This window comes from Exophiala xenobiotica, assembly GCF_000835505.1.
Source record: "Exophiala xenobiotica strain CBS 118157 unplaced genomic scaffold supercont1.6, whole genome shotgun sequence".
NCBI classification, from domain to species: domain Eukaryota; kingdom Fungi; phylum Ascomycota; class Eurotiomycetes; order Chaetothyriales; family Herpotrichiellaceae; genus Exophiala; species Exophiala xenobiotica.
The window spans coordinates 861,901-886,498 of NW_013562489.1; the positions used below are offsets into that span (position 1 = coordinate 861,901).

Consider the following 24,598-nt stretch of genomic DNA (forward strand, 5'->3'; position numbering starts at 1 on the left):
ATGTCGTGGACAAAAGGAACTTGTAAGCAGCCAGCCTTTTCGTAACACGCGTGGTAGTTGACCGCCACAGGGGACACCGGCGAGCAAATTCGCAACCACAAGTTGGCCTGCTCGATTATCAACTTGCATGGAACTGAAGATGCGGTCTTTGATGACACCAATCTCCATCTACTGAAGCGCTTTACGGACGATCTGTCGCTAGAGAACCGTGATGGGATACTTCGAGAACAGGGATGGGTCGACGACTCTGGTTCGCGACCTGGCGAGCAAGCTGTTCGAAGGAGCGGGAGCTTGTCTGGACTTCTCATCGCCCGATACGGAACAGACGAACCTGCTCTGGACGACCGGGATTGGGAGTTGTTGAATGAGTGGTTTGGCAAGGGAATGCCCCAGGGACAGCATGTTGAGCGATGAAGTAGGCTATGTTGAGACTGACGAGGGAATGAACATTGAATTTACGTAGTCTAGTCTACCACACCTACAGCGATCATCAATACTTGAGTCGCCGTCGACTTGAGCTCGTTGCTTTTACAGCCTTTACACTCGTCACGTGCCCTTTCACGCTCGTTCTCTCCTCGCCGCTTTTATTATGCTAATCCATATCACGTGTGTACTATTTGGGTTCGTCTTTGCCTCCACTTGGCTGCTGCAGCTCAACGGGGCCTCGAGACTCGCTGCTTCCGCCACCTGCATCCACAGTTTCAGGCGTCTCCTCTCCGTTCGTTCGTTTCGTTCGTTCCGTTCGTTCCTGGGCGCAGCCTGCCAGCAGCGTGGTTTTCTCCGATCGCGCCGCGGTCGTCACTCCTTCATTCTCTCTACCATCAACAAGCTGGCATCCCGTTGATCTAACCAGCTCTACAATCGACCTTTTCTCCGTCTCATCTTGTAGGTTAATCGCCTCGGATCCTCGTTCTACTCTGTCGCGCCATTTCTATCCAGCCGTCAGAAGACCAGCGGCCTTTACTTTTGTCTCTCACAAGAACCCGATTGCCCTTTGTCGGCTGAAGCTTCTACAATTGTTCCTCCTGCTTTTACTTATATAGAGGCATCAATGCCTGCGGAATTTTCTCCTTCTTTGACCTCAAACCACATTCTTACCATGATGCTGTCATTGCATTTCTTCAACTCATGTCTAACCTTTGTCAAGTCTCTTCCTAGCTATTCCACCTTCACCGACCGAATCATCCCAGACAACATTACCTGAGCCTCCTGCGCACACCAAGCCTTCACGTACCCAGATGACCTAGGCACGGACCAGCCTACCAAGGTCATTTGGACCTCGATATCAACGATATTGACAACAATTGAATAGCTGGAGCGAAGATGAATCCGTACGAAGCATATGGCTCCCCTCCTGTGGAGAGGTCGCCTCGATATCGGTCGAGAGATGATGACTACGACAGAAGAGACACATACAGGAGACGATCACCTGGTCAGTCGATTGTTTGAGAGAGGCTTTCTAGACACTGACCGATTGCAGTCGACGACCGACGTCGTCCAGCTCCTAGACCTCGCTCGAGATCTCCGGTAGGCATTGACCGCTACCAGCCCGAGCGAGACCGCGAACGTGATCGACCCGCCCGAGATGACTTTTACGATCCTGCACGATCCACGGCAAGAGAAAGAGACGACCGCAGAAGAGCGCCTTCCCCAATAGCTGCCAATATCGACCGGTACGTTCCTGGTCAGGAGCCCACAAAGCCGTCCATCAAAGTCAACCCACTCGCGAACCCTCTTTCTCTTGACACCCAAGCAGGCTTCAGCTTCTTTGCTGATTGGTGGCGCTGCGAACAGCAAATCAAAGAAGAAAAGGAAAGAGCCAAAAATGGCGGAAGAAGACCAGACCGTATCAAAGGGGATCGAGAAGCGAAAGAAGACCGTGAAAGAGAGAGGGCCAAGATCCAGGAAGCTTACGATCAGTACAAGCAAGAATTCCAGGTGAAAATGGCCAGACAGTTCGTCCAGCAACACAAAGGTGAAGAATGGTTCAAAGAGCGATATTTTCCCGAAGTTCGAGATCCTATCCGAAAACGCATAATGGACGCCCGTCAAAACGTCTTCCAGCAATGGGAGAAGGACATGGAGACCGGAGTCTTTGACGAGTTCACTCTGGAAGGCATCTACAAGAGTGACAGTGATGGTGCGGGTGGCATGGTCGAGAAGGAAGAGGGCGAAGCTGTCGGCGGCGGCGAAGTCCTGGGTGTCTTGGATCTCGTGCCTGCCAAAGGTGGTGACCTCAGAGATGAATCGGTCAATCAGCCTGCACTACTCATCAAGACGCTCGCACCGAACGTCGGCAGAGATCGTATCGAAGAATTCTGCAAAGAACACCTGGGCGAAGAAGAAGGAGGATTTAGAGCATTGTCCCTCAGCGACCCGAACCCCGCCAAGAAATTCCATCGCATCGGCTGGATCATGCTCAATCCTGCTCCAGAAGAGGATGGGGAAGCAATGGAAGAGGTTGAGCGAGGTGATGGGCGGGACGAAGATGGCGAAGAAGGAGAAGCAAAGCCACAAGTCGAGAAGCAGTCCACGGCTCAGAAAGCTCTTGAGTTGATCAACGGCAAGGTCATTACGGATTCTGTGAGAGGCGACTTCACTTGCCACGTCGGCGTGCACAATGCACCAAGCGCCCCTCGGAAGAAGGCTCTTTGGGACTTGTTTTCCGCTCCAGAACGGGTTGAACGAGACTACGAGCTGGCGAGAAGAATGATCACAAAGCTTGACATGGACTTGAACAAAGATGAGACTTCAGGAGCTCTGGCCAAGATCGATGCTCGGGTCGAGCAGATGCGAAACCAAGGTCTTCTCCAGCCACCAGCCAAACCAAAGAAACCCAACTTCGAAGACAATGATGACGAGATCAAATTCGATGAAGAGGGTGAAGAAGGTGAAGAGAATGATGACGAACAGGACGACGAAGAGCTGTTGGTCATCAAGAAGAAGCTTGACCTGATGGTTGAGTATCTTCGACGTGTCCATAACTTTTGTCTTTTCTGTGTCTTCGAGTCTGATTCTGTTCACGAACTGGTTCGTAAATGCCCTGGTGGTCATCTTCGAAGACCAAGAGCTGGCTTGAGCACAGCAGCGAAAGCAGCGGCCAGGGCGAGCGCTCTTGGAGAACCATTTCCGGGCAAGAAAAAGGAGAACGGGTTCGAGGATGAGCCGATGAGTCCGGTACAGGAGAAGCGCCCTTCAAAGTACAACAAGAATGATCAGCAACTGCTTCGGGCCTTCAACTGGGTCAAGACGTTTGAAGAGAAGATTCTGCAAATTCTTGAGCCCGAGTATGTCGACCTGAAGAAGATTGGAGGCAAACCTGTTGAGGAAGCACTGGATGAAGAAATGGCCAAGTTCGTCAAGCAAGAAGATGAAGCCAAATACCGATGCAAGGTCCCGGAGTGTACGAAGCTGTTCAAAGCCGAACACTTCTGGAAAAAGCACGTCGAGAAGAGGCATGAAGACTGGTATTCGACTCTCAAAAAAGATGTAAGTCTGGTCACTTGTGAATTAAGTGATATACTGACTGTTGCAGCTCGAACTCGTCAATCAATACGTTCTGGATCCGTCACACATTGCGCCATCGCGCTCTGACGCCAACTCCAATGGGCATTTCCCTCTACCTAACAACCATCATCTCAGTACTGGAACTCCACGTGGATTCAGCTTGCAGAACATCGGAATGAACATGGTAAACTTTGGTCAGAACGCCATGATGGGCATGCCAGGTATGCAGACTCCATTCAACGCCGGCTTCAGTGCCGATGGGATGAATGGTGGAAGTCACACTGGAGGCCCAATTCGACGTGGTGGTGGCAGATATGGTAATCGAACTGGTCCCTACGATCGCAACTCACGGAACAATCAACGAGGATACAATAATATGGGTGGTTTGCTAAGAGGCAGTCTCCCGCCTGGGCTCAACCCAGCATTCATCGCTCAAGGCGGAGGCGGAGGAGGTGGGAAATGGGGAGATGGTGCAGGTGGTGGTATGAACGCCATGGGACCGAGAGAGGCGGTCCAAGGACGAAGTATCAAAAGCTATGAAGATCTTGATGCTGCACCTAACGGGGCCGCCGGAAGTGGTTCTGGTGCTCAAGCTGCAGCTCAGGCAGGTGCTGGGGCAGAACTGGATTACTAGTAATGATCTGGTTGTTCGGGGGATACAGTGAGTGACCGACGTACAGCAATTGGATTGGCGAGAGGTGAAAAGTCTCTGGTTGCCGACAAGGGCTCCCAGTTAAGGGCACGCTCTCGGTCTCAGCATTTCGGTGGTTGGAGTTTGAACTTCGAGGGGCCCTGGCGACATGAAATACTTCCGAATGGCTGTCTCAATACAGCAGTACCCCCATATGTAAGACAAGGCTCGTCGTTCCCTATGATTCCGGAGATGGCATGATACCGTGGTTCAAGGGGAGTGGTTCAGTCGAGGTGTGCTTTGGCTGCGGAAGAGGTACGTAGGTTGCAAATATTATGGTGGTGTGACAGACTGGGAGAGTCCAACCTGCTAAGCTATGAATATGATTACTTCCAAGTTTAGAAAGATCATGCAACGACGCCTCAGCGAACCACTTCAACGCAGTTTGCGGATTTGGGTATGATATCTCTTGGATGCCGCATGATGCCGCCCTTCAAGCACCAAATTCCGCCTTGTTTTCCTCTACCCACTGGTGGAAGCTGGTTGGAGGTCTTCCACCGTACTTTTGAATATTAGAGACTGACTCATCATACGAAGGACCTTCGTAGCCTCCATCGCTTCTCCCATCTTCTGCTCTCTTCTTCAGCATCTTGATCAGCTGCTGCGCCGCAAACTCCGGTAGATGGGCGGATTTCATGAAGAACTCGACGCCTTCTTGTTCGTCAAGCCGCTCGACTTTGATGTCCTTGCCGATAGCTCTGCCAATAACGTCTATAGCATCACCCTGGGACATGATCTCGGGCCCCAGGAGTCGTACAACGTTCCCATTCATCCCGGCCACGTCCACGGGTCGAGGCCTTTGAACAAGCAGCGCTCCGCAGACTCTTCCAATGTCTTCTGGTGAGATCCAATCAAACAGGGCCTCGGGATATGCGATTCTCACCAGGCCGTCCTCGACGACCGCCTTCTTCCAGCGCAGCGAGTTACTGGCGAAGGAACCCGGTCGGACAGCCACGTAGGAGAGTGGTCCAAACTCTTCCCGCAGGATCAACTCGACCTGGCCATGTCCCCAGGCGATGAAGTTCGCGGGCGAAATGCTGGCAATGTTTAGGTCGTTGGGGACGGCGTAGCTGCTCAGAAACACGACGAATTCGATCCCGGCGGCCTTGAGTGCCGTGATGGCGGACTTCATGTGGTCGGTCGTGCCGAAGACGAGGTAGATAAAGGCGCGCTTTGCGCCGGTCGTGGTCACCGCGTCGTGGAGCGTCTCGGGCTTGGTGAGGTCGGCGTAGATTCTCTCGAAACCACCACCACCTTCTGACTCTTGGTCCGGGGTCAGGCCTGGGATCGGCTTTTGAGGATCTCGCATGGCGAGAAATACTTTGGCACCAGCTGCACCTTTTTCTCGGGCGGCGCGGGCCGCGGCGGAGCCCACGTTGCCTGTTGGACCGAAGATGATCACGGCGTCGTTGTTGCTGCTGTTGTTGTTCTTGTCCTTGGATGCCATATTGAACGGCTGGAGGTTCGGTCGAAGTTTTCCGGGGGGGGAAAGGGGTTAGCTGTGCTGGGATCCGCTCCAGACCTTTTTGAGGACTTGAGACTATTGGAGGCCCTTCTTCTTGCTGTGTGGGATTTCTTTCTTTCGTCCTGCACGAAGGGAAGGGGAAGTGATGTGATGATACTACTGGTACTCCGTAGATCTGGACATTGATCTGGAATCACCCTACGACGTAAAGGAGTCCCGGGAGTGCTTCCTTCCGGTCTGCAGACGGTTCTAGGTTTTCTCGACATCCTACTATGCACCCAGTGCGTTGTGCAGCAGTACCAATCGCATCCCTCACATCGCTTGTGAACTTTCCGAGCGCATGGCACCCACATGCTACTGTCCGTATGCAGCTGCCCATGGACTTGACGGAGTTAAGGGGGGGTAGGGGTCCGGAGTTTTCGCATGGCTGGCTATATCCACGTGGGTATCATACCTTGTCTCTTTGTCAGATGGACACTGTGTGGCACGCCTTACGGGTTGGACTTTGCGTGTAACAAAGCTGGTACGTGTGGTGTAGGATTGGTCAATTCCCGGTGGTGTATCATTGCCTGGGGCTTGTTTGATGTGTTCTGCTTGACCAGCATTGGTCGAGTCCAGTGGCCATGAGTAGAAGGCACAAACCATGTAACATTTCATCAATTCGCAGATCGGTTCTTCATTGGCCGATCTCGGTGTTTACACAATCCACACACTTCGCGAAGGTCGATTATATAGGTAGGTAGGGAGGTAGGTAGATATCAGCCACTGATGCCCAGACCAAGGTCTCCCTTCCCCCGAACAGTTACCAAGGTCTCGGACAAGAACAACGGTATGTCATCCCATCGCCAGGTGCTCAGAATCTTGCCGAAGGGATAGCCTCGCCGATCGAGCTCCTCAAACACCGACCTACACCAGCGCTCTAGTTTGTATTCGTTTGCGCCGGAAAAGACGTGCATCGCGGTGCGTAAGGGGAAAAACACATTCTGAGGGCCAAGAATGCGCCGTTCATCGGAGAGGAGATAATCCATTGATTGGGCGATCAGTGTTGCTGTTTCGAGAGCTCGTCGACGGACGAAGACTGCTTCAAGGAGCGGCGGGGAGGAGGCGAAGGTTGAAGTTGAACGATGGCCATCATTCAGCGCTGACGAGGAGATTGTCAGGATGTTGTTGTAGAGTAGGAGGAGACCTGTCCAGTAGAAGAGGAGCATGCGTGCCATTTCAAAGGTCCGAAAGTGCAGAAACGTCGCAAACACGGGTTGAAGGCTGCGAGCAGGGCTGCTGCCAGCCCAAGGTTGCGAAGATGTGCGTTGGGAATAGAGCGGCTCCGAGTGGTTCGGAGCGCTTCGAAGTCCTTGATGCCAGTCCTCGAGGTGCAAATGCAAGATCGTGGCTTGCTTCAGAAGCTGCAGTCTCTCTGCAAGCGAGATTTCCGAGTTGGAGAACTTGTCGAATCTTTCGGTTTGGTCAAGCAGGGCGGGAATTTGGGCCATGATGTCTAGCAGATGGTGGAAATCGGATTTTGGTTGCTCTGTCCACGGGATCTTGAGCCAGGCTTGGGTGGCCAGGTACGTCGGGTTGCGTAGCGCCAATGCGTGGATGATCTGCCTGGAAATGAGATTGCAGTTCGCGCCATCACAATTGTACCAGGGACAAAGAGCCCTCGAAACTTACGCCAGTCGGTCTGAAGCCCAAGAACAGATGGTGACTCGGTCCGGACACGTGCAAGTCTGGACCTCGAAGCTGGAACAACCTCGAAATGCCTTCGACATGGCTTGCCCACCCAAGAGTGTTCCCTCCTGATACCTCTAATACCTATTTGATGGCATCCAGATCAGCAACATGATGTTGGCTGGTAAATGTCTGGACAGGGAGCGGGGCCAGACTGACCTCAAAGATGGAAAGAGTCATGCAGCTTGCCAGTGTCTGCTCCTCGAAGACCAGGGTCTCGCTGGACAGGGCGTTCTGGAGGTCGGACAAGGCTCTGCCGTAATGCGCCAACCCTTGACTTCGCAGGTGCCCGTCGCCGCATTTTCGACCCAGACCAACCATGCTCAAGGCTGACATTGCGAGGCCCAGAGAAGTGTGACTGCGTTGTAACGGGACGATGGCTTGTAGCCAAGATACAGGCGTCTTGTTGTGGTGTACGGATCGCGAGCCGGCCTGTTCTTCAGGGATATAATTGCTCAGAAAATTGAGGAACAGGTCCGTGAGGTTGGCTGCATTTCCTGGCTCTCGAAGCTTCGGATCTCTCGCCATCAGCCTGTTGCCCTTGTTGAGAATGCCCCTAGAAATAGGGTCATTTTCCTCAGCAATCGAACTGGAATTTCCGTAGACCTTGAATGAGAGTTCTGTGAGTGAGGTCAAAGGCTGAGTCCGTGCCAACAAGGTGTTATGGTCCAGAGCACTCAGATTCTTGAACTGGCGCGGGCGTTGATATCCTTCGCATACACGATTTGCTTGCCAACAGCGTACGCAAGTCGGTTTCTCGCCATCGCACTGTGAGACCCACCATTAGTCTCGGGAATGAGTGTCTGGAAGGGGAAATCGCAATGCACGAATCGATCACGCATCCCTACGTACCCTAACCTTGCGTTTCTTGCAAGTATTGCAACCCTTTGACTTTCCCGCAACGCCCACCATCACTGCACACAGTACAACGCGACAACATGGGAGGAGTCTCTTGAAGAGATCAACCTTTAGTCTTTACAGTGGATGCATATCACGAAGCGTCAGCACATACTTCGTAGTGGCATCTGTCATAGAAGGATATATGTAAGCCGTGCCAAGTCTACCAGGCACCCATGAAAACAATGCTTGTGGTTAGTGCCTCATGGTCCCAGGTCGGATGTGCCGGAATATGTTGCTGACCTAAAGTCATACGCTATACGCTGACACTTCAGGCATCGGAAAAGCAGCATCATGCAGTAAGACTTTTGGTTACGAGCCATGCATGACTAGGGTATCTATTTCTCCTACAGACCATGGCTCGAATCAGACACTGGAACAGGGCAAGTAAGATGGAACAGGGTGTCTTGTTTCGTGCAGTCTTCGTGCTTGAGCGCTGTTCAAGCTATCCATATTCATTACCACTCGCAAGCCATATGGTTGATGCGTCGTATTGCCCTCATAACACCTGAAACCCAAACATGGCATGCGTACCTGGCTCTGACTTTATACCTGGCCAACAGGGTCATGAGTGCGCATGGCTGTATTTTGACTGATATCCAACGCTTCCCAACATGAATCGACAAAACAAAACCCAAAAGGGATGACTGCATAGGCTGATCTTCCTGTGCACATGATGTTTCCCCAACAAAGGCTACCTCAATATCTTCCTCCTTTCAAAACATATCTGCTGGCTCGTTCAGGTCCTTTTCCTCAGCACTCTCCGGCCCGCGGCCGGCTCGGCAACAACGACCTTCTTGTTCGTAGTGGTCGCACTCCGCTTGAGCGCCGTCTTAGCTGCGCTTGCGGCTTTGGCCACGCCTCTCTTTGTATTTGCACCGGGGCTTTTGGGTTCTGCCGCGGTAGTCTTCGCCGTTGTCTTTGCAGCCGCGGCCCTTCCTCGCTTGGGCTTCACGACTGTCGTCCCACTCGACGCTGTCGAAACATCTGTACTCGCGCTGTGCGTGCTCGTTTGGCTGAAGGCACGCTGCGGGCTTGAGGGCGCGCTTGGGGCAGGGCGAGGCGGTGGGAGCATTTGGCCACGCGTCAATGTCGTTGTGGTCTTTTCTTTCGAGGCTGTGCGATTAAGTCTCGATGCGGCGCCGCGCTTCGCATGCTCGAGCATGCCGTGCATCGATGCGGAGATGGCGGATGTCGCAGCTGTAGCGGCGGTTTTGAGTGGTGAGGCAGGCTTGAGGGGGGAGGTTGGCCGGGCGATCATGCTCTTCGCTGGAGAGGTGGGTGCGATAGGGTAGTCTTTGGTCGGGGAGCGGGGGAGTGTGCGAGAGTTGTGCGAGCGAGGGGACAGGACGGAGGTCGGTTTTGTGGTCTTTGAGGTGGCAGTTGTAGTGGTTGTTTTGGCGCGGTTGGTGTTTTTCTGCACAGGCAGGGTGCCGGGAGCGAAGGTGGTTTCATTTTCCTTGTCTGAGGCTATTTGGATGGAGGGGCTCTTGCGCTTTTTGCCGCGTGTGGCCGCCGCCGCTGGTTGTGCTCGGACGGGGGAGGTTGGTCTATGTTGCTGAGATGGAAGAGGTGGCAGTGGGCGGTCTTTGGATAGGGTGGTTTGAGACTGTCCTTTGGCAGGCGACGCGCGTGTTGTTGATTGCGGTTTTTGGGCAGCTTCGTGTTGGGCCATGAGTTCTCCCATGCTCATTTTGCGAAGAGCGAGCGGGATTCGATTGACGCGTCGCTCGATTCTGGCTCGAAGGTCGGCGCATTGGAGAGCGTAGCCGGCTCGTAGTTGGCGTGCTCGTTCGGTGACTGCAGGTGGTTAGGACAAGTCTCGCGGTGCTCGACGCGTCACTCACCCTCTAGCTGCAAATTATCCATCAAAGCTTGCTTCTGCGACTGTGTGATCCTCATCTTCTTACGCGCAGGGCTGCCGGTGGGCGTGACGGCGCGGGCAGGCTCTTCCATTTCGTCCGACTTTCTTTTGCGAGTATTTGCGGGCGTCATGGTGATTGATTGAGGTGGAGCGTTATGGGAAGTTTCCAGCCTTCCAGTGTTCTCGATATATGTTCTGGTCAGAGTGTGTTGGAGTTCAAGGTCGGTGGTTGAATGAACAGTTGGGCAGTGCTGGGACAGTGGAAAGTCGGTTCTGCGGCATAGTAAACAAATAATCGAGGCCACCCAGAGGCTAGCGTCTTGGCATTGTTAGATCGACTGAGATTCGACTACTCCCACTTACTCCTACTCCCTACTCCCTGCTCCCTACGGGTTTCGCATATCCTCCAAAGCATCTTTTCCGTGAGGTATCTATCGGAACTAGGGAGACCAGAGACGAATTTCTTTGGCCGTAACGCCGTGCGGGTGGGATGGCATTTTTGCTGTCCTGCAGGCTCGGGAACGCTTGCGGCACATCAGAAGAGGTATCCTATCTGCGCTTAGCAGCTGGCAGAAGCGTGTCGTCCGGCAAGCCTCCTCTTTTCGTACCAGGCAAACTCCCTGTCCCAATATCGTTCGTCTCCGTACTCACTCGTCTGTGCGGGTATACCTCGTTAAGGCCCTCGAAACAGTTGTTGCTGACCCAGATCTGGCCTTTGTGAGGTCCCTCATCCGTGTTCTTGAAGTACTCGTGGTGCAGAGCCTGCTCCGCCGTCAATCTCTGATCAGGATCGTACTCAAAAAGCTCGGACAACAGCTGGAATCCCTTCTGCCCAGGAGATCTATCTGCAGGATAGCTTGCGTGTCGTAAGCAGTTGTTGTACCAATTCTCCAAGCCGCTGCCATTGTTGCCAGTACGGTTCAGACTCGTGGAAGACGTCGGATATAGGCTTCCCGGCATTCCTCCCCGTGAGACAATGAGAGACTGTAGTTGAGGATATTCCGGCATGTCCACCAGCCCTTTCCAGTTCTCCCGTCGAGGCATTCCCAAGATTTCAACAATCTTGCCCATCTGGTTCCGCTGAAACGGCACCGTCTTTTTGCTATCCATCTTGGTTTCCTCGCCTTTGAAGATTGGCCTGAGGCTTAGCAGTTCCGCAAAAATGCAGCCTACAGCCCACATATCAATGGCTGGAGTATAGTGACGGGCGCCTAGTAGTAGGTCAGGGCTCCGATACCATATAGTAACGACGACCTTATCGCCAGAGTATAATGAAGACAAAGGTTTGTGAAATAAGCGAGCCAATCCAAGATCTCCTATCCGGACATGGCCAGAACTAGTCACCATGATATTTGCAGGTTTCAGATCGCGGTGAACGACCCAATTTTGGTGGAGGTAGAACAAGCCGTTGAGAAGCTGGAACAGGATGGACTTGATCATCGTGGCGGGTATGGGCCGCCGAGTTGGTTGAGTGTGGTGATGAATGATTTGCAGCAAGTCATGCTCGCAGTATTCGAAGACCATAAAGACGCATTTGTCCTCGAGAATGATTTCCGCAAGATGTATCAGATTGGGATGTGACAGCTCCGTGCACAGTGACATTTCTCGTATAGCTGACTGCGATAGTCCGGTATACTGGACATTGTCACCTTCCTTCTCTGGCTTGAACCTAGCGAGAATTAGCCATAAGTGGTGTCGATTGTGGCAGACATGGGCCTACTTCTTGATGGCAAACAGCTCCTTGTTCGGCGTAGCTCCAACAGGACTGGACGGATCGCTCTTTGGATTCTTTTCCACGGCCTTGTAGACTCGGCCGTATGTGCCAGAACTAATGAACCCTATGATATTGTATTTCTGGCCGACTTTGACCTTGGAAGTATAATTGTTGCCTGATTGCTTTTTGTCCAGGCCCCGGCCCGAGTCTATATGTAATGTGTTAGCATTGATTTCCCTCTCAGTAAGGGAAGAATGATGCTTTGCCGAGAGGACCATAAGGGCATACAGTCCAAGCAGGCTGAGCAGGAAATCAAGTAAAGCAGGCTTCAAGAAGTCAGGGGCGGCTCTCACCGTCCAACCCCAATTGCACCGTTTTACGCAGCTGTTGGGCTATACTAAGGCCTGACCCAGGTCTCGACATGTTGAACATCGTCTGTGGTATGGCCGCTTCAAAGCTGCCGAATCTGCTTCCCTTCAAGTAATCTGCAACCGGGCATGGTAGTCTGGCATAAGGGTCTCTCAAGCCACAGCGTTGATGGTGAAGGCGAGATCACCGTATCATGCCGAGCAATGCATCGAGCGGCGGACTGGAGAAACCGCGAGAAGTGGTCAGTCAGGCACCTGTGAGATTGCGGATGGCAAAGCCCAGGCCGATCCTGACGTCAAGACACCTGGTGCCTTTGGACCATCAAGGGGTGGTAGCGATCATCAAGCGGCGATATTTGATACTTGAAGATCAGATGTTCAACAGTAAATGCACATTCTCAGCAAAAGAATAGAGGAATGAAGTCTCATGTCTGTACGAAGATGTGTACGAGTTACAAGGGGAAAAGAAATCGATGAACCAATGGCAACGCCACAGGGCAAATGGGCGCGGTTGCACTTTCCCCATTTCAGAACTACCAGAGTCACGTGCATAGTATTCATCTCTACTTCCTCGAGGGTCTCGTCATGTCCTTCTGTCGGAGGCCGCCGCTTCCTTCTCAAACAACCAAAGGCAGTTCAATCAATTCTATTGCCTGTCTGCACTTCTTCTGCACCATGACGCATCCTCTACGCCATTGCATCCCACATTCTCTCTTCTTTAGCGGCATCTTTTCGTCCATATAAGGTATGTTGGCTTCCCTATGGCTGGTTCCTGTTTTCCCATCCCCCAGATGCAATTCTCCCGTCGCCAGAATGGACCGAGCCTCGCTAAACAGAACCAGCAGTGGGTACAGATCCGTCAAGCAGGCGTCGTCAAGCGAATACGCTGCCAGCCTCTCTGACAGCCTCATGGCCTCCTCGAAGCGGATAACTCCCTTCCTCCTCTACCTCGTCTTCATCGTCACACTTGGCCCTCTGCAATTCGGCTACCACCTGGTGAGTTCTCCAAGATCACAGGACTGGCTAGCGCAGTGACTGATCAATCCAGGGAGAACTCAATGCACCTCAAAAGGTCATCACATGCAAGGTCGACAAACTACCCACCTATGGCGCCTTCAGCCTCCCTAAATGCATACCAATGAGTCAAGGTCAGTGGGGTCTGGTGCAATCCGCCTTCACCATCGGAGGTCTCATGGGAGCTCTGTTCAGTGGGTTTATTGCAACGAAATATGGACGATTGTTTGCCCTCAAGTGGCTTACCTTCTTCCTGGCCATGGGGCCGATTGCAGAAGCACTTGCTGGTAAGATGTGGGTCCTGGCAACGGGAAGAGGAATCAGCGGTCTTGGAGCTGGCGCTGCCACAGTTGTCTGCCCAATTTACATCTCGGAGGTGGCCCCGCGAGAGCAGCGTGGACTGTTTGGAGCCTTCACTCAGGTCCAGATCAACTTTGGCATCTTCATTGCACAACTCCTTGGATACTTCTTGTCCACGAATAGCAAATGGCGGTGGATCCTTGCAGCTGCCGGTTTCATTGCCGCCGGCACTTCCGTGGGCTTGATGCTGGCACCCGAGACTCCCAAGTGGCTTGCGGGAAACAACAGACCTCGAATGGCCAGAGGTATCTTGCAACGTATCAGGGGCAAGGGTGTCGAGATCCGAGAAGAGATGGACCACTGGGAAGTCTCTGGAGAGGCCGAAGAGGAAAGCCTCCTCGGACCACCTCGAGGTCCTCGGCCACAACCAAAAGCAAGCAAATCTATCCTCGATGTTATCCGAGTCCCGAAGTATCGACGGGCCGTGATCGCAGTTACCGGAACAATGATGGCTCAACAACTTTGCGGTATCAATGCTGTGGTCATGTACAGCGTTGCTATTCTGGGACCGATCATGCCGAAGCAGGCAGCGTTGATTACGGTCGTTGTGTCGGCGGTGAATGTTCTGGTCACCTTGTTGTCGTCTCCCCTGCCAGACAGGATTGGTCGAAAGCCATGTCTGCTGATGTCAATTTCCGGTATGGGCTCAGCTTCGGTCATGCTCGCTATAGGCCTCGAACAAGACATCAGATTGCTCACCGTCATTGGCATTGGCCTCTTTGTTTGCAGTTTCGGCGTCGGCTTGGGGCCGGTACCTTTTCTCTTACCAAGTGAACTGGTCGGGCCTGAAGCGGTGGGTGCAACTTCAAGTTGGGCGCTTGCAGGCAACTGGCTCTCCACATTCATGGTCGCACAGTTCTTCCCGTTGCTAAACGCTGCTCTTCCTCAGGGGAGAGTCTGGTGGGTTTTTGCTGCCATTGCTGGCGTGTTCGGCGCTTTTGTGGGGGTTCTGGTGCCTGAGAGCAAAGGAAAAACCACACCGAGTGAAGTTTGGGGAAGAGCGCATTCTTGATGGACTCGTGGGTCAATAATGAACTTTGAGCTGGACGCATGTCGTGTTCCTCGATAAGCTGGATGGCGAGTTTGGACTCCGGGACGTGCTGGGACATGTGGTAAATCGGGACAGGCAAATCGCGGAAGCCATCTGAGGTGGTGGCATACCAAGTATTGTTAGCTTATCATTAGCAAGCGTGAATAAAATGCGTAGGCATCCTCCTTCATCTGACTTCCTCGAGCCGCAAAGTGAGGAAGCAATTTCGAACGACTTGAAGCTATCTTACGACAGATTGTTGATCAGCTCAGCACGCGCCAAGGCCATCTCGATGGTCCGGATGGATGTTGCTCCGTTGGATCTTCGCCTGTAACAATTGTAAACGACTGCCGAAGGAACATCTTAAAGCTCTCCGCATTCCTCTTTTCCACAAACCTTTCCTTTCCCCATGGGTCACATCCTGACTAGCATCGTGGTAGGGAGTATCAGGCTGGAGTCACATTCTCAATTGGGCTGCTTTATGCTTGATTGACCCACTTGATATGCCATTGAGCCTCGGGTTCGACTATGAATTCCCCTTGAAAAGGATAACATCGTCCGGCCACTGCCCCAAAGACCATGCAAGGCTGGTTTTCGCTCCGTCTGAGCCTCTGCCAGACCGAACAGCAACTATGGTTATTGCTATCCACCTGATGGGAACAAGGACATTATCCTCCGTGCCGCAATGGGGCATCTGCGCTCCCACTCGACCTCGGTCCGTCCCTTGCATGCTCGTCAAAGACGAGTTCGAAATCCCAGGAATGCCGGCCACCAATCTCGTTCAGGAGGAAATACTGTTGGAGATACGTCGAAATACCGAGGCAGCTCTTCCTTGTTCCTGGCCAAACTCGGTCAGGAAAGTGTTATGCTAGACGACGCGTGGGGTAAGACATCAATTTGAACGTATAGCTATTCCACGAAGGGAAGCTCCATCTCGTCCAGCAGATCCTTCTTCGTCCGCTTGTGGACAGCAACCCGTTGACGGCTCGGGGATACGGTGATCTAAGGAGCTTCTACATCGTCATATAAAACGATGCACTTCCTCAGAACAAGTACCACCCGTCGGTCGTCTTCTGGCTCCATCGTTAAAGGCTGGTCTATAGGTTGCCAGCATGCTGTCCTTTCAATTGTCCTCGCTTGTTGGATTTGCGTTGTTGTCTGCCTCGCTCACCTTTGCACAGGCACCGCTGCCTGAAGTCAACCTAGGCTACGAGATCCATCAAGCGATCAGCTTCAACGTATATCCAGACTGTTGAGAAACTGAATGCTTCCGTTTGCTGATAGATGAATAGCAAACCGGACAAACCTACAATTTTTCAAACATCAGGTTCGCTCAACCTCCGCTTGGTCAGCTTCGTTTTGCTGCGCCAGTACCACCGACTGGGACGGATCCCGTGGTTCAAAATGGCAGCGTGGGTAAAGTCTGCCCTTCCGCTATTCCAAATTGGTCTCCTACCGCAAATCAGGTCGAGATAGACATCATAGCAGGAAATGTGTCAGTTTTCAACTACAGTGCGGCCAACGAGCAATTGCAGATGGTCTTACAGAATTCACCTCCCGCGCCGCAGACGGATGGACGAGCAACGGAGGACTGTCTGTTTTTGGACGTGATCGTCCCCAAAGCAGTATTTGACAAAGGAAAGAGCCGTTTAATGAGACGCCAGCAAGGTGGTGCGCCTGTTATCGTGTGGTAGGTCCCCGATCGCCCTCAACCAACTGTACTGTCTGACATATGCAGGATCTATGGTGGCGGCTACACCCTTGGTTCAAAGGGTCAATGGGGTAACCCTTCGGGCCTGATCAAAGCCAGCCAAAAAGGGGGCGGCGACGGCATTATCTACGTCACGTTTAACTATCGCCTCGGAGCTTTGGGCTGGCTTGCAGGTCCGACTTTTCAAGCATCCGGAGGAACCGCGAACGCTGGACTTTACGACCAACGACTAGCACTAGAGTGGGTTTCCAAATATATCCATCTCTTTGGTGGTGATCCTAATCAGATCACTATACTTGGGGAATCCGCTGGCGGTGGTTCCGCTGTGCATCAAATCACGGCTTTTGGGGGGCAGAATGGCGTGTCCTTCCAGAAGGCCATCGCCCAGTCTCCAGGATATGACCCGGTCCGGTCTAGCTTCGCTATGGAAAACATCACAAACACGTTTCTCTCGGTCTTGAACGTAAGCGGGCTGGCAGAAGCTCGCCAGAAGTCATCGGATGAAGTGATCTTAGCAAACACCATTCAAGTTGGCAATTCCTACTATGGCACTTTCACCTATGGACCTATGGTCGATGGGATATTCGTGCCAGACTTACCAGGGGTACTCCTAAGTACCGGACGCTTCGCAAAGAATGTCTCGGTTATGGTTGGACATAATATCGCGGAAGCGCCAGGATTCACGCCTCCTTATCTCAAAACCGAATCCGACTTCCAGACTTGGTTGACAGTGATGTTTCCAGGTATCACCCAGACCGCCATCAACCATGTCCTAAATACTCTGTATCCTGCAGTGTATGATGGAAGCCAGCCTTACACCTCCGCTTTGGAGCGAGCCTTTCTGATGGTCCAAGAGGTTATCTTTGCGTGCAATACCGACTACGTCAACAAAGCCTTCGGCAATCAGACATTCGCATACGAATTTCAAGTAGCACCAGGTTTCCATGGGCAGGACCTTGCTTACACCTACTACAATGGTCAAGGCTCAAGCGCCTCTCTTATTGCTCCGCTTGCCGAGGAGTTACAAGGTTACCTGGTCAATTTCGCTAAGACAGGGAACCCAAATGGGCCGGGGCTGCCATACTTTCCAATATACGGGTCAAATTCAAGCATCAACGCTCTCAATGCCACCTACATCAGGCCACAGCGGGATGATGCGGCCAACGAAAGGTGTGCCTGGTGGGGGAAAGGACTGTTTGCTTGATCGAGCGGTTTGATCGTGAACGCTCGAAGGGATATTGTCCACGAAAGATAGTCCACTATACAGTACGTAAGTCTATGGACCGTCCAAAGTCAACCTCAAGCACCTTTCGTCGGCAGCCTTGTTGCTGAGGTACACTTATACCTTGTGCAACGTTCCTTCAAGGCGCGTCTGTTTGATATCATGCCACAACCCGTCGTTATCAGTGCTCGGTACAACATCATATGCAGGAACCCGGACTGTAGCTGTTGCATCTGGCACCTTCAGGGCTCAAAATCGTGCAACTATCTTCAATATGACGTTGCCAGCAAGGACTTGGAGCTGGCACTCACCGTTTTGATTCACTCCATGGTTGTGTTGTTTGCCCGCCTCCTTATTCTTCCAGCCAGTCTGAACATTTGCTGCCTCACCAGGCAACACAGCAGCATGAGTCCGCGCCCATAAGCGTCCACCTTAGCAGTCGACTTTGCAAGTCTACCATATTCCGTCGATCGAAAACACTTTATATCTTGAAACATCTGAGCTTACCAAGACTCCTCTCATACTCATGCTGTGCTTGATTTCCTCGTTGTGCTTTCATACGGTGGTTGATGGTCTCGAGAAACGGTCGGACGAATGTGCTGTAAGTCAAGCATTCCGTCCCTGCTCTTCTATGGCTAATTGTATGATGCGCGGCTAGAAACACTGCTTCGAAGTCGGGTCGTACCAAACCAACGCAGATTGCGACGACATCCTGCAGACCTGTCTCCAAGGAATCTGCAACCAAACCAAAGAGGCATTTCCCAGAATATTCCAGGATCGGGATTGCTGGCAAGAAGTGGATCAACTATGCAGCGGCGCCGCGTATGAGGAAATGTTCTATGACTACGCGAACGAGGCCTTATGCAAGTCGTCGATCGAAACTCAAACATGTCGAGTGGGATTGTACACACAAGAAACCGCTTCGGGGCCTCAAGTATGGCTTGCTTGTTCGCAGATGATAAAAAACAGCTGCTAACGTGAGTGTCTTGCTAGGGGACTTCTACCTGGAGCACAGCTTATGGTGCAACCGTAGCGCCATGCGCGCAGTTTGAGTCGACTATTTCCACCGACACCACGACCGCTGGCAAAGTGACGGAAGGATCCCATATTTCCCCTGACTCCTTGATCTCAGCTTTCACCTCGAACTACACTGCTACTGCCCACTCGCCGTCGCCTTTTCCAACTCTTCCAGGCAGCACTGATGGCGCCTCCACCAGCTATTCCACCAAGGTCGTCACTTTCAGGACGGACGAGACTTCCACAACAGCCATACTCGTCACGGGATTGTCCTCCATAATGTCCTCGCCAACGAGATCATTAAGTACATCGCCGCCTGCATCGACCTCGGCTTCGAGCAATGCAGGTTCATCCATGGACGGAGTCGAGATACACCTCCGCAGTAACTTCTGGTATTTTGTTGGGTGCCTACTGGCCCACGACCTATACCTGTTCTTCTTGGGAGAAGGGTGGTTCTGATGACGAAGGATGCAATGCGCCGAGAATTGTCAGGTCCAGGGGCACGACTGGTCAAAGCTGGTTCATGAAGGGGCAAATAAGTTTGACATTGACCACGAGCCATACCCTTGAGAACTCGGTCTGGGCTAACATGTATGATGGTTTGGTTATCTCACAGGTGTCCTCAGAATAGCATTCTCAATGACTTCAGCTTCGTGAGGGCAGTCGGCAGGACGTGAATCTCCATTCGCAATGCAATGAATGTCAAACCATTTATGCGGAGATCTTGTATGTTTACTCTGGACCTATGCTTATGCTTATACTTATGCTTTTCTCCACTTCGGAGCCGTCGTGTCATCGGCCATGTCGACACATCAATCCATCAACGTCCGGAGCTTTTGGAACAAGGGGGTCCCAAGACCTGTGGTCCGTGTCAGCCGGCCGAATTGCATGGGAGGACTTAACTGTCCGACTTACCAGTAACAGGATCCCAACCGACGGTCGCGTTCCAACCAGCACCAATTACCTCCGGAGATGGAAACCCACTCAGGCTCTCGTTGTAACAGCCTCGTGATCCTCCCGACGTGATGTCCGTCAGCCCAGAGCGGGCTTTGTCATACAGCCACGGGTTGAGAAAGCCCAACGGCCTCTTGCCCTTCGACATGCGTATGGAGTTCAAATTTGCGATGATCGCGGCAAATGTAGGTGTGGATGCGCTGTTCAGTTTCAACAACAGTCTGGTGTCAGTATAAAGTTGCTGACTGAAGGGTTGTCCACAGGGTGTATAACAAGAGCAACACGGGGCCCGGACTACGCACCTGGTCCCACCGTTCATGAACTCATAGCCAAGGTAGAATGTCGGATGGTTGACCCAACCTTGCGCAGCGACGTCAGGGATCCCCCGCCCCGAAACATTATACAGACCCTCGAAGGTGCCGCCGATTTTGGAGAGGTATTTCTTGACTGCGTCGTCCTGCCAGGACGGCCGAGCGAAGCGGTCGGAAAAGCCGCCGCCACTGAGGACCACGGCCTTTTCTGGCTCGACGCCATACGTTCCTCCAACGGACGTGACCCACGGACAAGAGGAGGGAAATTGCGGCATGAAGCGTGTAGTGTTCTTGCCGTCGTTGGTGATGCAGCCGTCTCCTGGACCGCCGTCGCCACTATTGACACACACAATCAATTCGTATCTCGTTTCGTGAACGATAGGGGGCATCGTGATACAGACCGATGGGTCACACTTACCTCGAAGTAATGACCGACACGCCGCGTCCCGCAAGCTGAGAGAACAGGTTACAGACCGTCTTGGTGTACGACGCTGGAAGAGACTGTTCGTCTTCTCCGTAGGATATACTCAGCACGTTCGGCAGGTCTTTGTCTGGAAGCTTGACCAAGAATTGAAGGTGTTCCAGCCACGGTTCTTGGACGCTCGTGTTGGCGTATGGCTGCTGTAGATCGGGAATCAGCGGGCCCCGTCCGCCGGTGGTGTAGAATGTTACTGGAGTATTGTAAGCGAGGGTCAGACCTAGTTCGATGTCCATTGAAGCCTCTGTGCCAGAGTTTTCCGTGTCGTTTTGCGTATTGTTGCCGCCGTTGATAGAAACCACGCTGAAGTTGGCACCTTTGGCATACGGTGCCCATTTGTCGACGAATAGTGCCAGATCGTGATAATCAATGTGGGACTGGGCGAAGCCTGATATTCCCAGCTTTGCGCCCGACGTACGGTTGGCTCGGAAGTCACCAACGCCGTACAATGCTCGGAGACAGTCCATGGACACGGTCTCATTGCAGTAGGTGGCGTTGAGTTGTGTGGCCGATCCGTATTTTGGTATGGGTTCGTCGTCGGCATCGTCATCAGCGCTGTAGGCTGCGGATCGAACATGCGGTTCCGGATGGCCAAAGTGGATGGTAGGATGCACCATCTGGATGTGCTCATGGAGATCGGGCGGCAGAGAGTATTCGAGTGTTCTCAGCCTTTTGGTGTTGGTTGCTGGATGGCGAAAGTAGTAGAAGCGGGTGTTCAACATATTCTCCGCGAGGTCAATGGGAGCCACAAAATTGATCCAGTCCTTGTCAACTTGGATATTGCTCTCTGAAACTCCAGCTGCCACCAACCAACTCCTGATATTGCTGGAGACATGACGTGCCGGGCTCAGGAACGAAGTCAAATCATCATAATCCAAGTGTTGGCCGTAAGAAGCGTGTTCCGGGGTTGAGATGTCGATAACATGCTGCTGGAACCGGGCTTGTGTCTCATCCTGGCGGATGGCGATTCGATATAAGACGAGCTCAGAAGGTGACGGTTCGCCATCTATAACCCATGACGTCGGGATGCTCTGCAACTCTTCGAAGACCTCAAGCCCGGAGGAAGGACCGGCTTCAGAAAGCAGAAAGGAGGAATAGACTGCCCAACAAGACGCTAGGAATGAGACGAGACGCATCTTTGCTTGACGTAACCTGCGCAAAGGACTCGGAGCTTACAGTACAATGCAAATGAGAGGCATACTTGCCGGCATTTGAATAAATCACTCACTGGAAGCTGTTGCCTGTAACATTGCATCGTCGAGTATACATAGTACCTGGCCCCAGATTGTCGGTCATGGTTCCGGGCCGGTAGTACCTCTCCTTTTTCGTAGTGACCAGGCAGAACATTTAATTGATCATGAGGACGTACAGTCAATCACAACCGCAAGCAGAATAGCCTTGAGCATGGCTCAACAACGCTGCGGGACCGGGGATTGCGATGGTCTGAAACAAGTTAGCAGCTCGTGGCAGCTCGTACTGCATGCGACGACCCCTTGTGTCGTTGAGGTATTGAGGACACTCGTGAGGGACAGTGTTCTATTCCGGAACACAGCCTCAGTAACTAGCCCCCATCTGGCCCCTAAATTGCTGGATCAGGTGGGCCTGAAGTCTCATGGTAAATCAAATGCAAGATCGAGATCATGCGCCTCTTCAGCAACATATCCCTGCAGCCTGGGATATCAAGTGGATATCCATACGCAATCAAGGCTTCAATCCGACAGAACCTCCAATCGTCCCCGACAAGCCTTGTGCATGGCACAAGGGAAGATGAATCATTATTTGATTGTAACGGTGATCATTGCATAAAGACTGGCAGCGCGCACGGTTGCAAGTGATGCATCCTGTCTCTGGATAACCTTGGAATGTCGAAAGAAAAAGGTCTTTTTGGTCGGAGCAATCCTGACCGCCCTCATCGAGGATGGCTCGTTTGTGAGTTTCCTCCGTCTACAACTCACCGCGTTTGTTTCACGAGAGCACACGGCGACTGACACTTACGCAGGACATCACCTGCTTCATCCGCACATCTTCAGCCGGGAAACCCGCTGTGCAGGATCTCAGAGATCGTGGCCTGAAAGTAGTGACGGGGACCTCTCCGGGCCTTTTGAGCACATCGTCGCTGTTCTCGAGGGCATCGACATCGCGATCAGCTCGATCTTTGTCCCCAACGCCCTCGAACAAATACCTCTCATCGACGCCGCCACTCAAACCGGGGTCAAACGCTTCGTGCCGTGCAACAGGGCTACACCGTGCGCCGAAGGCGGCATCATGCAGATTCGCGACGTCAAGGAGCAAGTACACGACCACATGTTCCGCCAACGGCTACCCTTCACCATCATCGACGTCGGGTACTGGTACGAGTTGAGATTCCCACGCGTACCGAGCGGCAAGTTTGACTACGCGGCAATCCTGCCACTCAATGACGTCTACGCCGGAGGCACGACGCCGAACATGCTCATGGCCAAAAGAGACGTGGGACGAATCACCGTACGCATGATCAAGGACGAGCGCACGCTGAATAAAAGAGTTTATGCGTATGGCGATCTGCTCAGCCAGAATGAAGTGAATGCGATCGTTGAAGAGAAGACGGGCGAGAAATTGGAACTCGTGCCCGTAAGATCGAATACTTCCCTATGTGATGACTTCCAGTCGGCTAACTTGAAGGTGCAGAGGTCTGCTGAAGAGGCGCTTGCGAACCTCAAAGCTGCCAAAGCAGCTGCAGAAACTGACCCTGCAAACCCAATGAACATGGCCGGATTGGCAATTGCCGAGTATTGTGTCAGTAAATATGTACGGGCGGACAATACCCCCGAGAATGCAGAGTACCTGGGTTATATCAATGGACGAGAGTTGTATCCAGATTTTGCATGGATCAAGTTCACCGATCTCGTAGATGAACTTATCGCGGGTTCAGTCAGGAGACCATGGCCGCAACTGCAGCAGTAGATAGATCGTCCATGCGTAATGGATCGGAGCATCATCAAAGGACATGAAACGGCTAACCGAGTCGAAGAGAAGTCCCGACAGGCGGATCCATGCCGTGATCAGTCCCGAGCTGCATTGTTTCAGCCTCTCCTCGTATTTGCCATTGCCTCACCCTCATCAACATCCTTAATCCAGCTCAGAAAGAACCCGACATCTTTAGCAATCGCGCCCGGCAGACTCATCTTCTGCAACCACATCGGCAGATTCCCTTTTGCATCACTACTTGTCGCCATGATCCACTCTACCTCTTCCCTTTCCTGATCTCTTCTGACCACCTCCACAGCCGTATACAATCCCATCAGCACTTTCTTCCTTCTCTGAGCGTCTTCACCCTCTCTCGTGTTGCGTCCCGTTGAATAAAACCCCACGCTTTCGCCGTCCGTACCCGCTCCCGTAAAATCCACCGGCACCGTAACAGCGACAAACTCATCCTTCCCCGTACTCGCCGTGGCCACCAAGACACAGAAACATCGCGGCATCAAGGGCGGCGGAATGGCGTGACACATCTCGTACACGCCCAGACTGACACTTGTATACCCTTTGAACCCGCCTTTTCCCTCTTCCTCCATTTTATGAATCTGCCCCTTCCAATCGGCGACAGGTCTCGCATCATACAACGTCGGGGTGAACTCCATCTCATGTTTGCTATGCTCATCGCGCAGTCCGAACACGAATTCATCCCAACTTGCATGGCCGGGCGTTTCCTTGCTTTTACTGGAAATGTCCCGGTGTAGGCTGCGTCTTGCGAACCAGTGCTCTGCATCCACCTTCGGTGGCTTACTGCGCGACACTCCCCTGTTGTCGGGGTGAGACCGCGTCCATTGAATCTGCGCGATAGCATTCGCAGGGACGTTGTGACTAAGGACTTCAACACGCGCGGCTGACGGCGGAGAGGGTTTGGTGGAATGGTGCTTGAAATTCCCGCTGAAGGTCGATGGGGACAAGAAAGACGCGCCCTCGTCGAGGAGCGCCGTCAGAAGGGCGGACAGGTTCGCAGACGAGCCAGGAAGATCGGGATGCGCAGGGAGATCACTGACCTGCAGAGGAGCGAGGCGGATGAGGTTGCTTAGCGAACTCGGGCTTGAACTTGGTGTGTGGTCGGCCATCGTGCTATTCTACCCGGAGGACCGTGTTCTGCAGCTTCTCGACTACCTAGGTAGATTGCTCACGGCGAGAGACAGATACTCAACGCCGAGGACGCAACCTTTCACATGGTGGGCTTAATGTCTGCGAACACGCAATGCGTTTCAGAAGGTCGGTTAGGCTTATGGGGTAAGTAAATCAA

At 52.7% G+C, this 24,598-nt stretch overlaps 11 protein-coding genes across 13 annotated transcripts; 5 read left to right on the forward strand and 6 right to left on the reverse strand.

The window, feature by feature from the left end:
* Window positions 1–414, forward strand: PV05_09619 (uncharacterized protein; the record flags this gene model as incomplete). Its single annotated transcript, XM_013455963.1, has 2 exons — window positions 1–22; window positions 71–414. 2 exons carry the CDS (start codon window positions 1–3, stop codon window positions 412–414), a joined length of 366 nt encoding a protein of 121 aa, XP_013311417.1.
* Window positions 415–711: 297 nt separating this feature from the next.
* PV05_09620 lies at window positions 712–4,563 on the forward strand. Of its 2 annotated transcripts, XM_013455964.1 has the most exons (4): window positions 712–885; window positions 1,148–1,432; window positions 1,481–3,489; window positions 3,536–4,563. In XM_013455964.1, the coding sequence occupies exons 2-4, from the start codon at window positions 1,324–1,326 to the stop codon at window positions 4,139–4,141; spliced, it is 2,724 nt and encodes a 907-aa protein (XP_013311418.1). In that variant the 5' UTR covers window positions 712–885; window positions 1,148–1,323; the 3' UTR covers window positions 4,142–4,563. The 2 variants fall into 2 exon arrangements, with proteins under 2 accessions (XP_013311418.1, XP_013311419.1); XM_013455965.1 differs by having other exon boundaries at window positions 712–1,432.
* Window positions 4,564–4,631: 68 nt separating this feature from the next.
* Window positions 4,632–5,645, reverse strand: PV05_09621 (uncharacterized protein; the record flags this gene model as incomplete). Its single annotated transcript, XM_013455966.1, has 1 exon — window positions 4,632–5,645. One exon carries the CDS (start codon window positions 5,643–5,645, stop codon window positions 4,632–4,634), a length of 1,014 nt encoding a protein of 337 aa, XP_013311420.1.
* Window positions 5,646–6,421: 776 nt separating this feature from the next.
* Window positions 6,422–8,303, reverse strand: PV05_09622 (uncharacterized protein; the record flags this gene model as incomplete). The annotated part of the gene is made up of 4 exons (XM_013455967.1): window positions 6,422–7,264; window positions 7,335–7,475; window positions 7,551–8,159; window positions 8,244–8,303. 4 exons carry the CDS (start codon window positions 8,301–8,303, stop codon window positions 6,422–6,424), a joined length of 1,653 nt encoding a protein of 550 aa, XP_013311421.1.
* Window positions 8,304–8,692: 389 nt separating this feature from the next.
* Window positions 8,693–10,396, reverse strand: PV05_09623 (uncharacterized protein). The gene is made up of 2 exons (XM_013455968.1): window positions 10,136–10,396; window positions 8,693–10,088 (listed from the first exon to the last, which is right to left on the reverse strand). The coding sequence occupies exons 1-2, from the start codon at window positions 10,281–10,283 to the stop codon at window positions 9,028–9,030; spliced, it is 1,209 nt and encodes a 402-aa protein (XP_013311422.1). The 5' UTR covers window positions 10,284–10,396; the 3' UTR covers window positions 8,693–9,027.
* A 55-nt stretch (window positions 10,397–10,451) lies between these two features.
* PV05_09624 (uncharacterized protein) lies at window positions 10,452–12,664 on the reverse strand. Its single transcript, XM_013455969.1, has 3 exons — window positions 12,220–12,664; window positions 11,873–12,074; window positions 10,452–11,821 (listed from the first exon to the last, which is right to left on the reverse strand). The coding sequence occupies exons 1-3, from the start codon at window positions 12,296–12,298 to the stop codon at window positions 10,702–10,704; spliced, it is 1,401 nt and encodes a 466-aa protein (XP_013311423.1). The 5' UTR covers window positions 12,299–12,664; the 3' UTR covers window positions 10,452–10,701.
* Window positions 12,665–13,047: 383 nt separating this feature from the next.
* Window positions 13,048–14,745, forward strand: PV05_09625 (uncharacterized protein; the record flags this gene model as incomplete). Its single annotated transcript, XM_013455970.1, has 2 exons — window positions 13,048–13,230; window positions 13,283–14,745. The coding sequence occupies 2 exons, from the start codon at window positions 13,048–13,050 to the stop codon at window positions 14,618–14,620; spliced, it is 1,521 nt and encodes a 506-aa protein (XP_013311424.1). The 3' UTR covers window positions 14,621–14,745.
* Window positions 14,746–15,750: 1,005 nt separating this feature from the next.
* Window positions 15,751–17,553, forward strand: PV05_09626 (uncharacterized protein; the record flags this gene model as incomplete). Its single annotated transcript, XM_013455971.1, has 3 exons — window positions 15,751–15,876; window positions 15,931–16,328; window positions 16,377–17,553. 3 exons carry the CDS (start codon window positions 15,751–15,753, stop codon window positions 17,551–17,553), a joined length of 1,701 nt encoding a protein of 566 aa, XP_013311425.1.
* A 989-nt stretch (window positions 17,554–18,542) lies between these two features.
* On the reverse strand, window positions 18,543–21,601 carry PV05_09627. 2 transcript variants are annotated; one of them, XM_013455972.1, is made up of 4 exons: window positions 20,272–21,601; window positions 19,845–20,189; window positions 19,504–19,742; window positions 18,543–19,447 (listed from the first exon to the last, which is right to left on the reverse strand). In XM_013455972.1, exons 1-4 carry the CDS (start codon window positions 21,465–21,467, stop codon window positions 19,401–19,403), a joined length of 1,827 nt encoding a protein of 608 aa, XP_013311426.1. In that variant the 5' UTR covers window positions 21,468–21,601; the 3' UTR covers window positions 18,543–19,400. The 2 variants fall into 2 exon arrangements, with proteins under 2 accessions (XP_013311426.1, XP_013311427.1); XM_013455973.1 differs by having other exon boundaries at window positions 19,504–20,189.
* A 316-nt stretch (window positions 21,602–21,917) lies between these two features.
* Window positions 21,918–23,456, forward strand: PV05_09628 (uncharacterized protein). The gene is made up of 2 exons (XM_013455974.1): window positions 21,918–22,260; window positions 22,331–23,456. Exon 2 carries the CDS (start codon window positions 22,597–22,599, stop codon window positions 23,272–23,274), a length of 678 nt encoding a protein of 225 aa, XP_013311428.1. The 5' UTR covers window positions 21,918–22,260; window positions 22,331–22,596; the 3' UTR covers window positions 23,275–23,456.
* PV05_09629 (uncharacterized protein) lies at window positions 22,942–24,586 on the reverse strand. Its single transcript, XM_013455975.1, has one exon. The coding sequence runs from the start codon at window positions 24,417–24,419 to the stop codon at window positions 23,394–23,396; it is 1,026 nt and encodes a 341-aa protein (XP_013311429.1). The 5' UTR covers window positions 24,420–24,586; the 3' UTR covers window positions 22,942–23,393.
* Window positions 24,587–24,598: the final 12 nt, after the last annotated feature.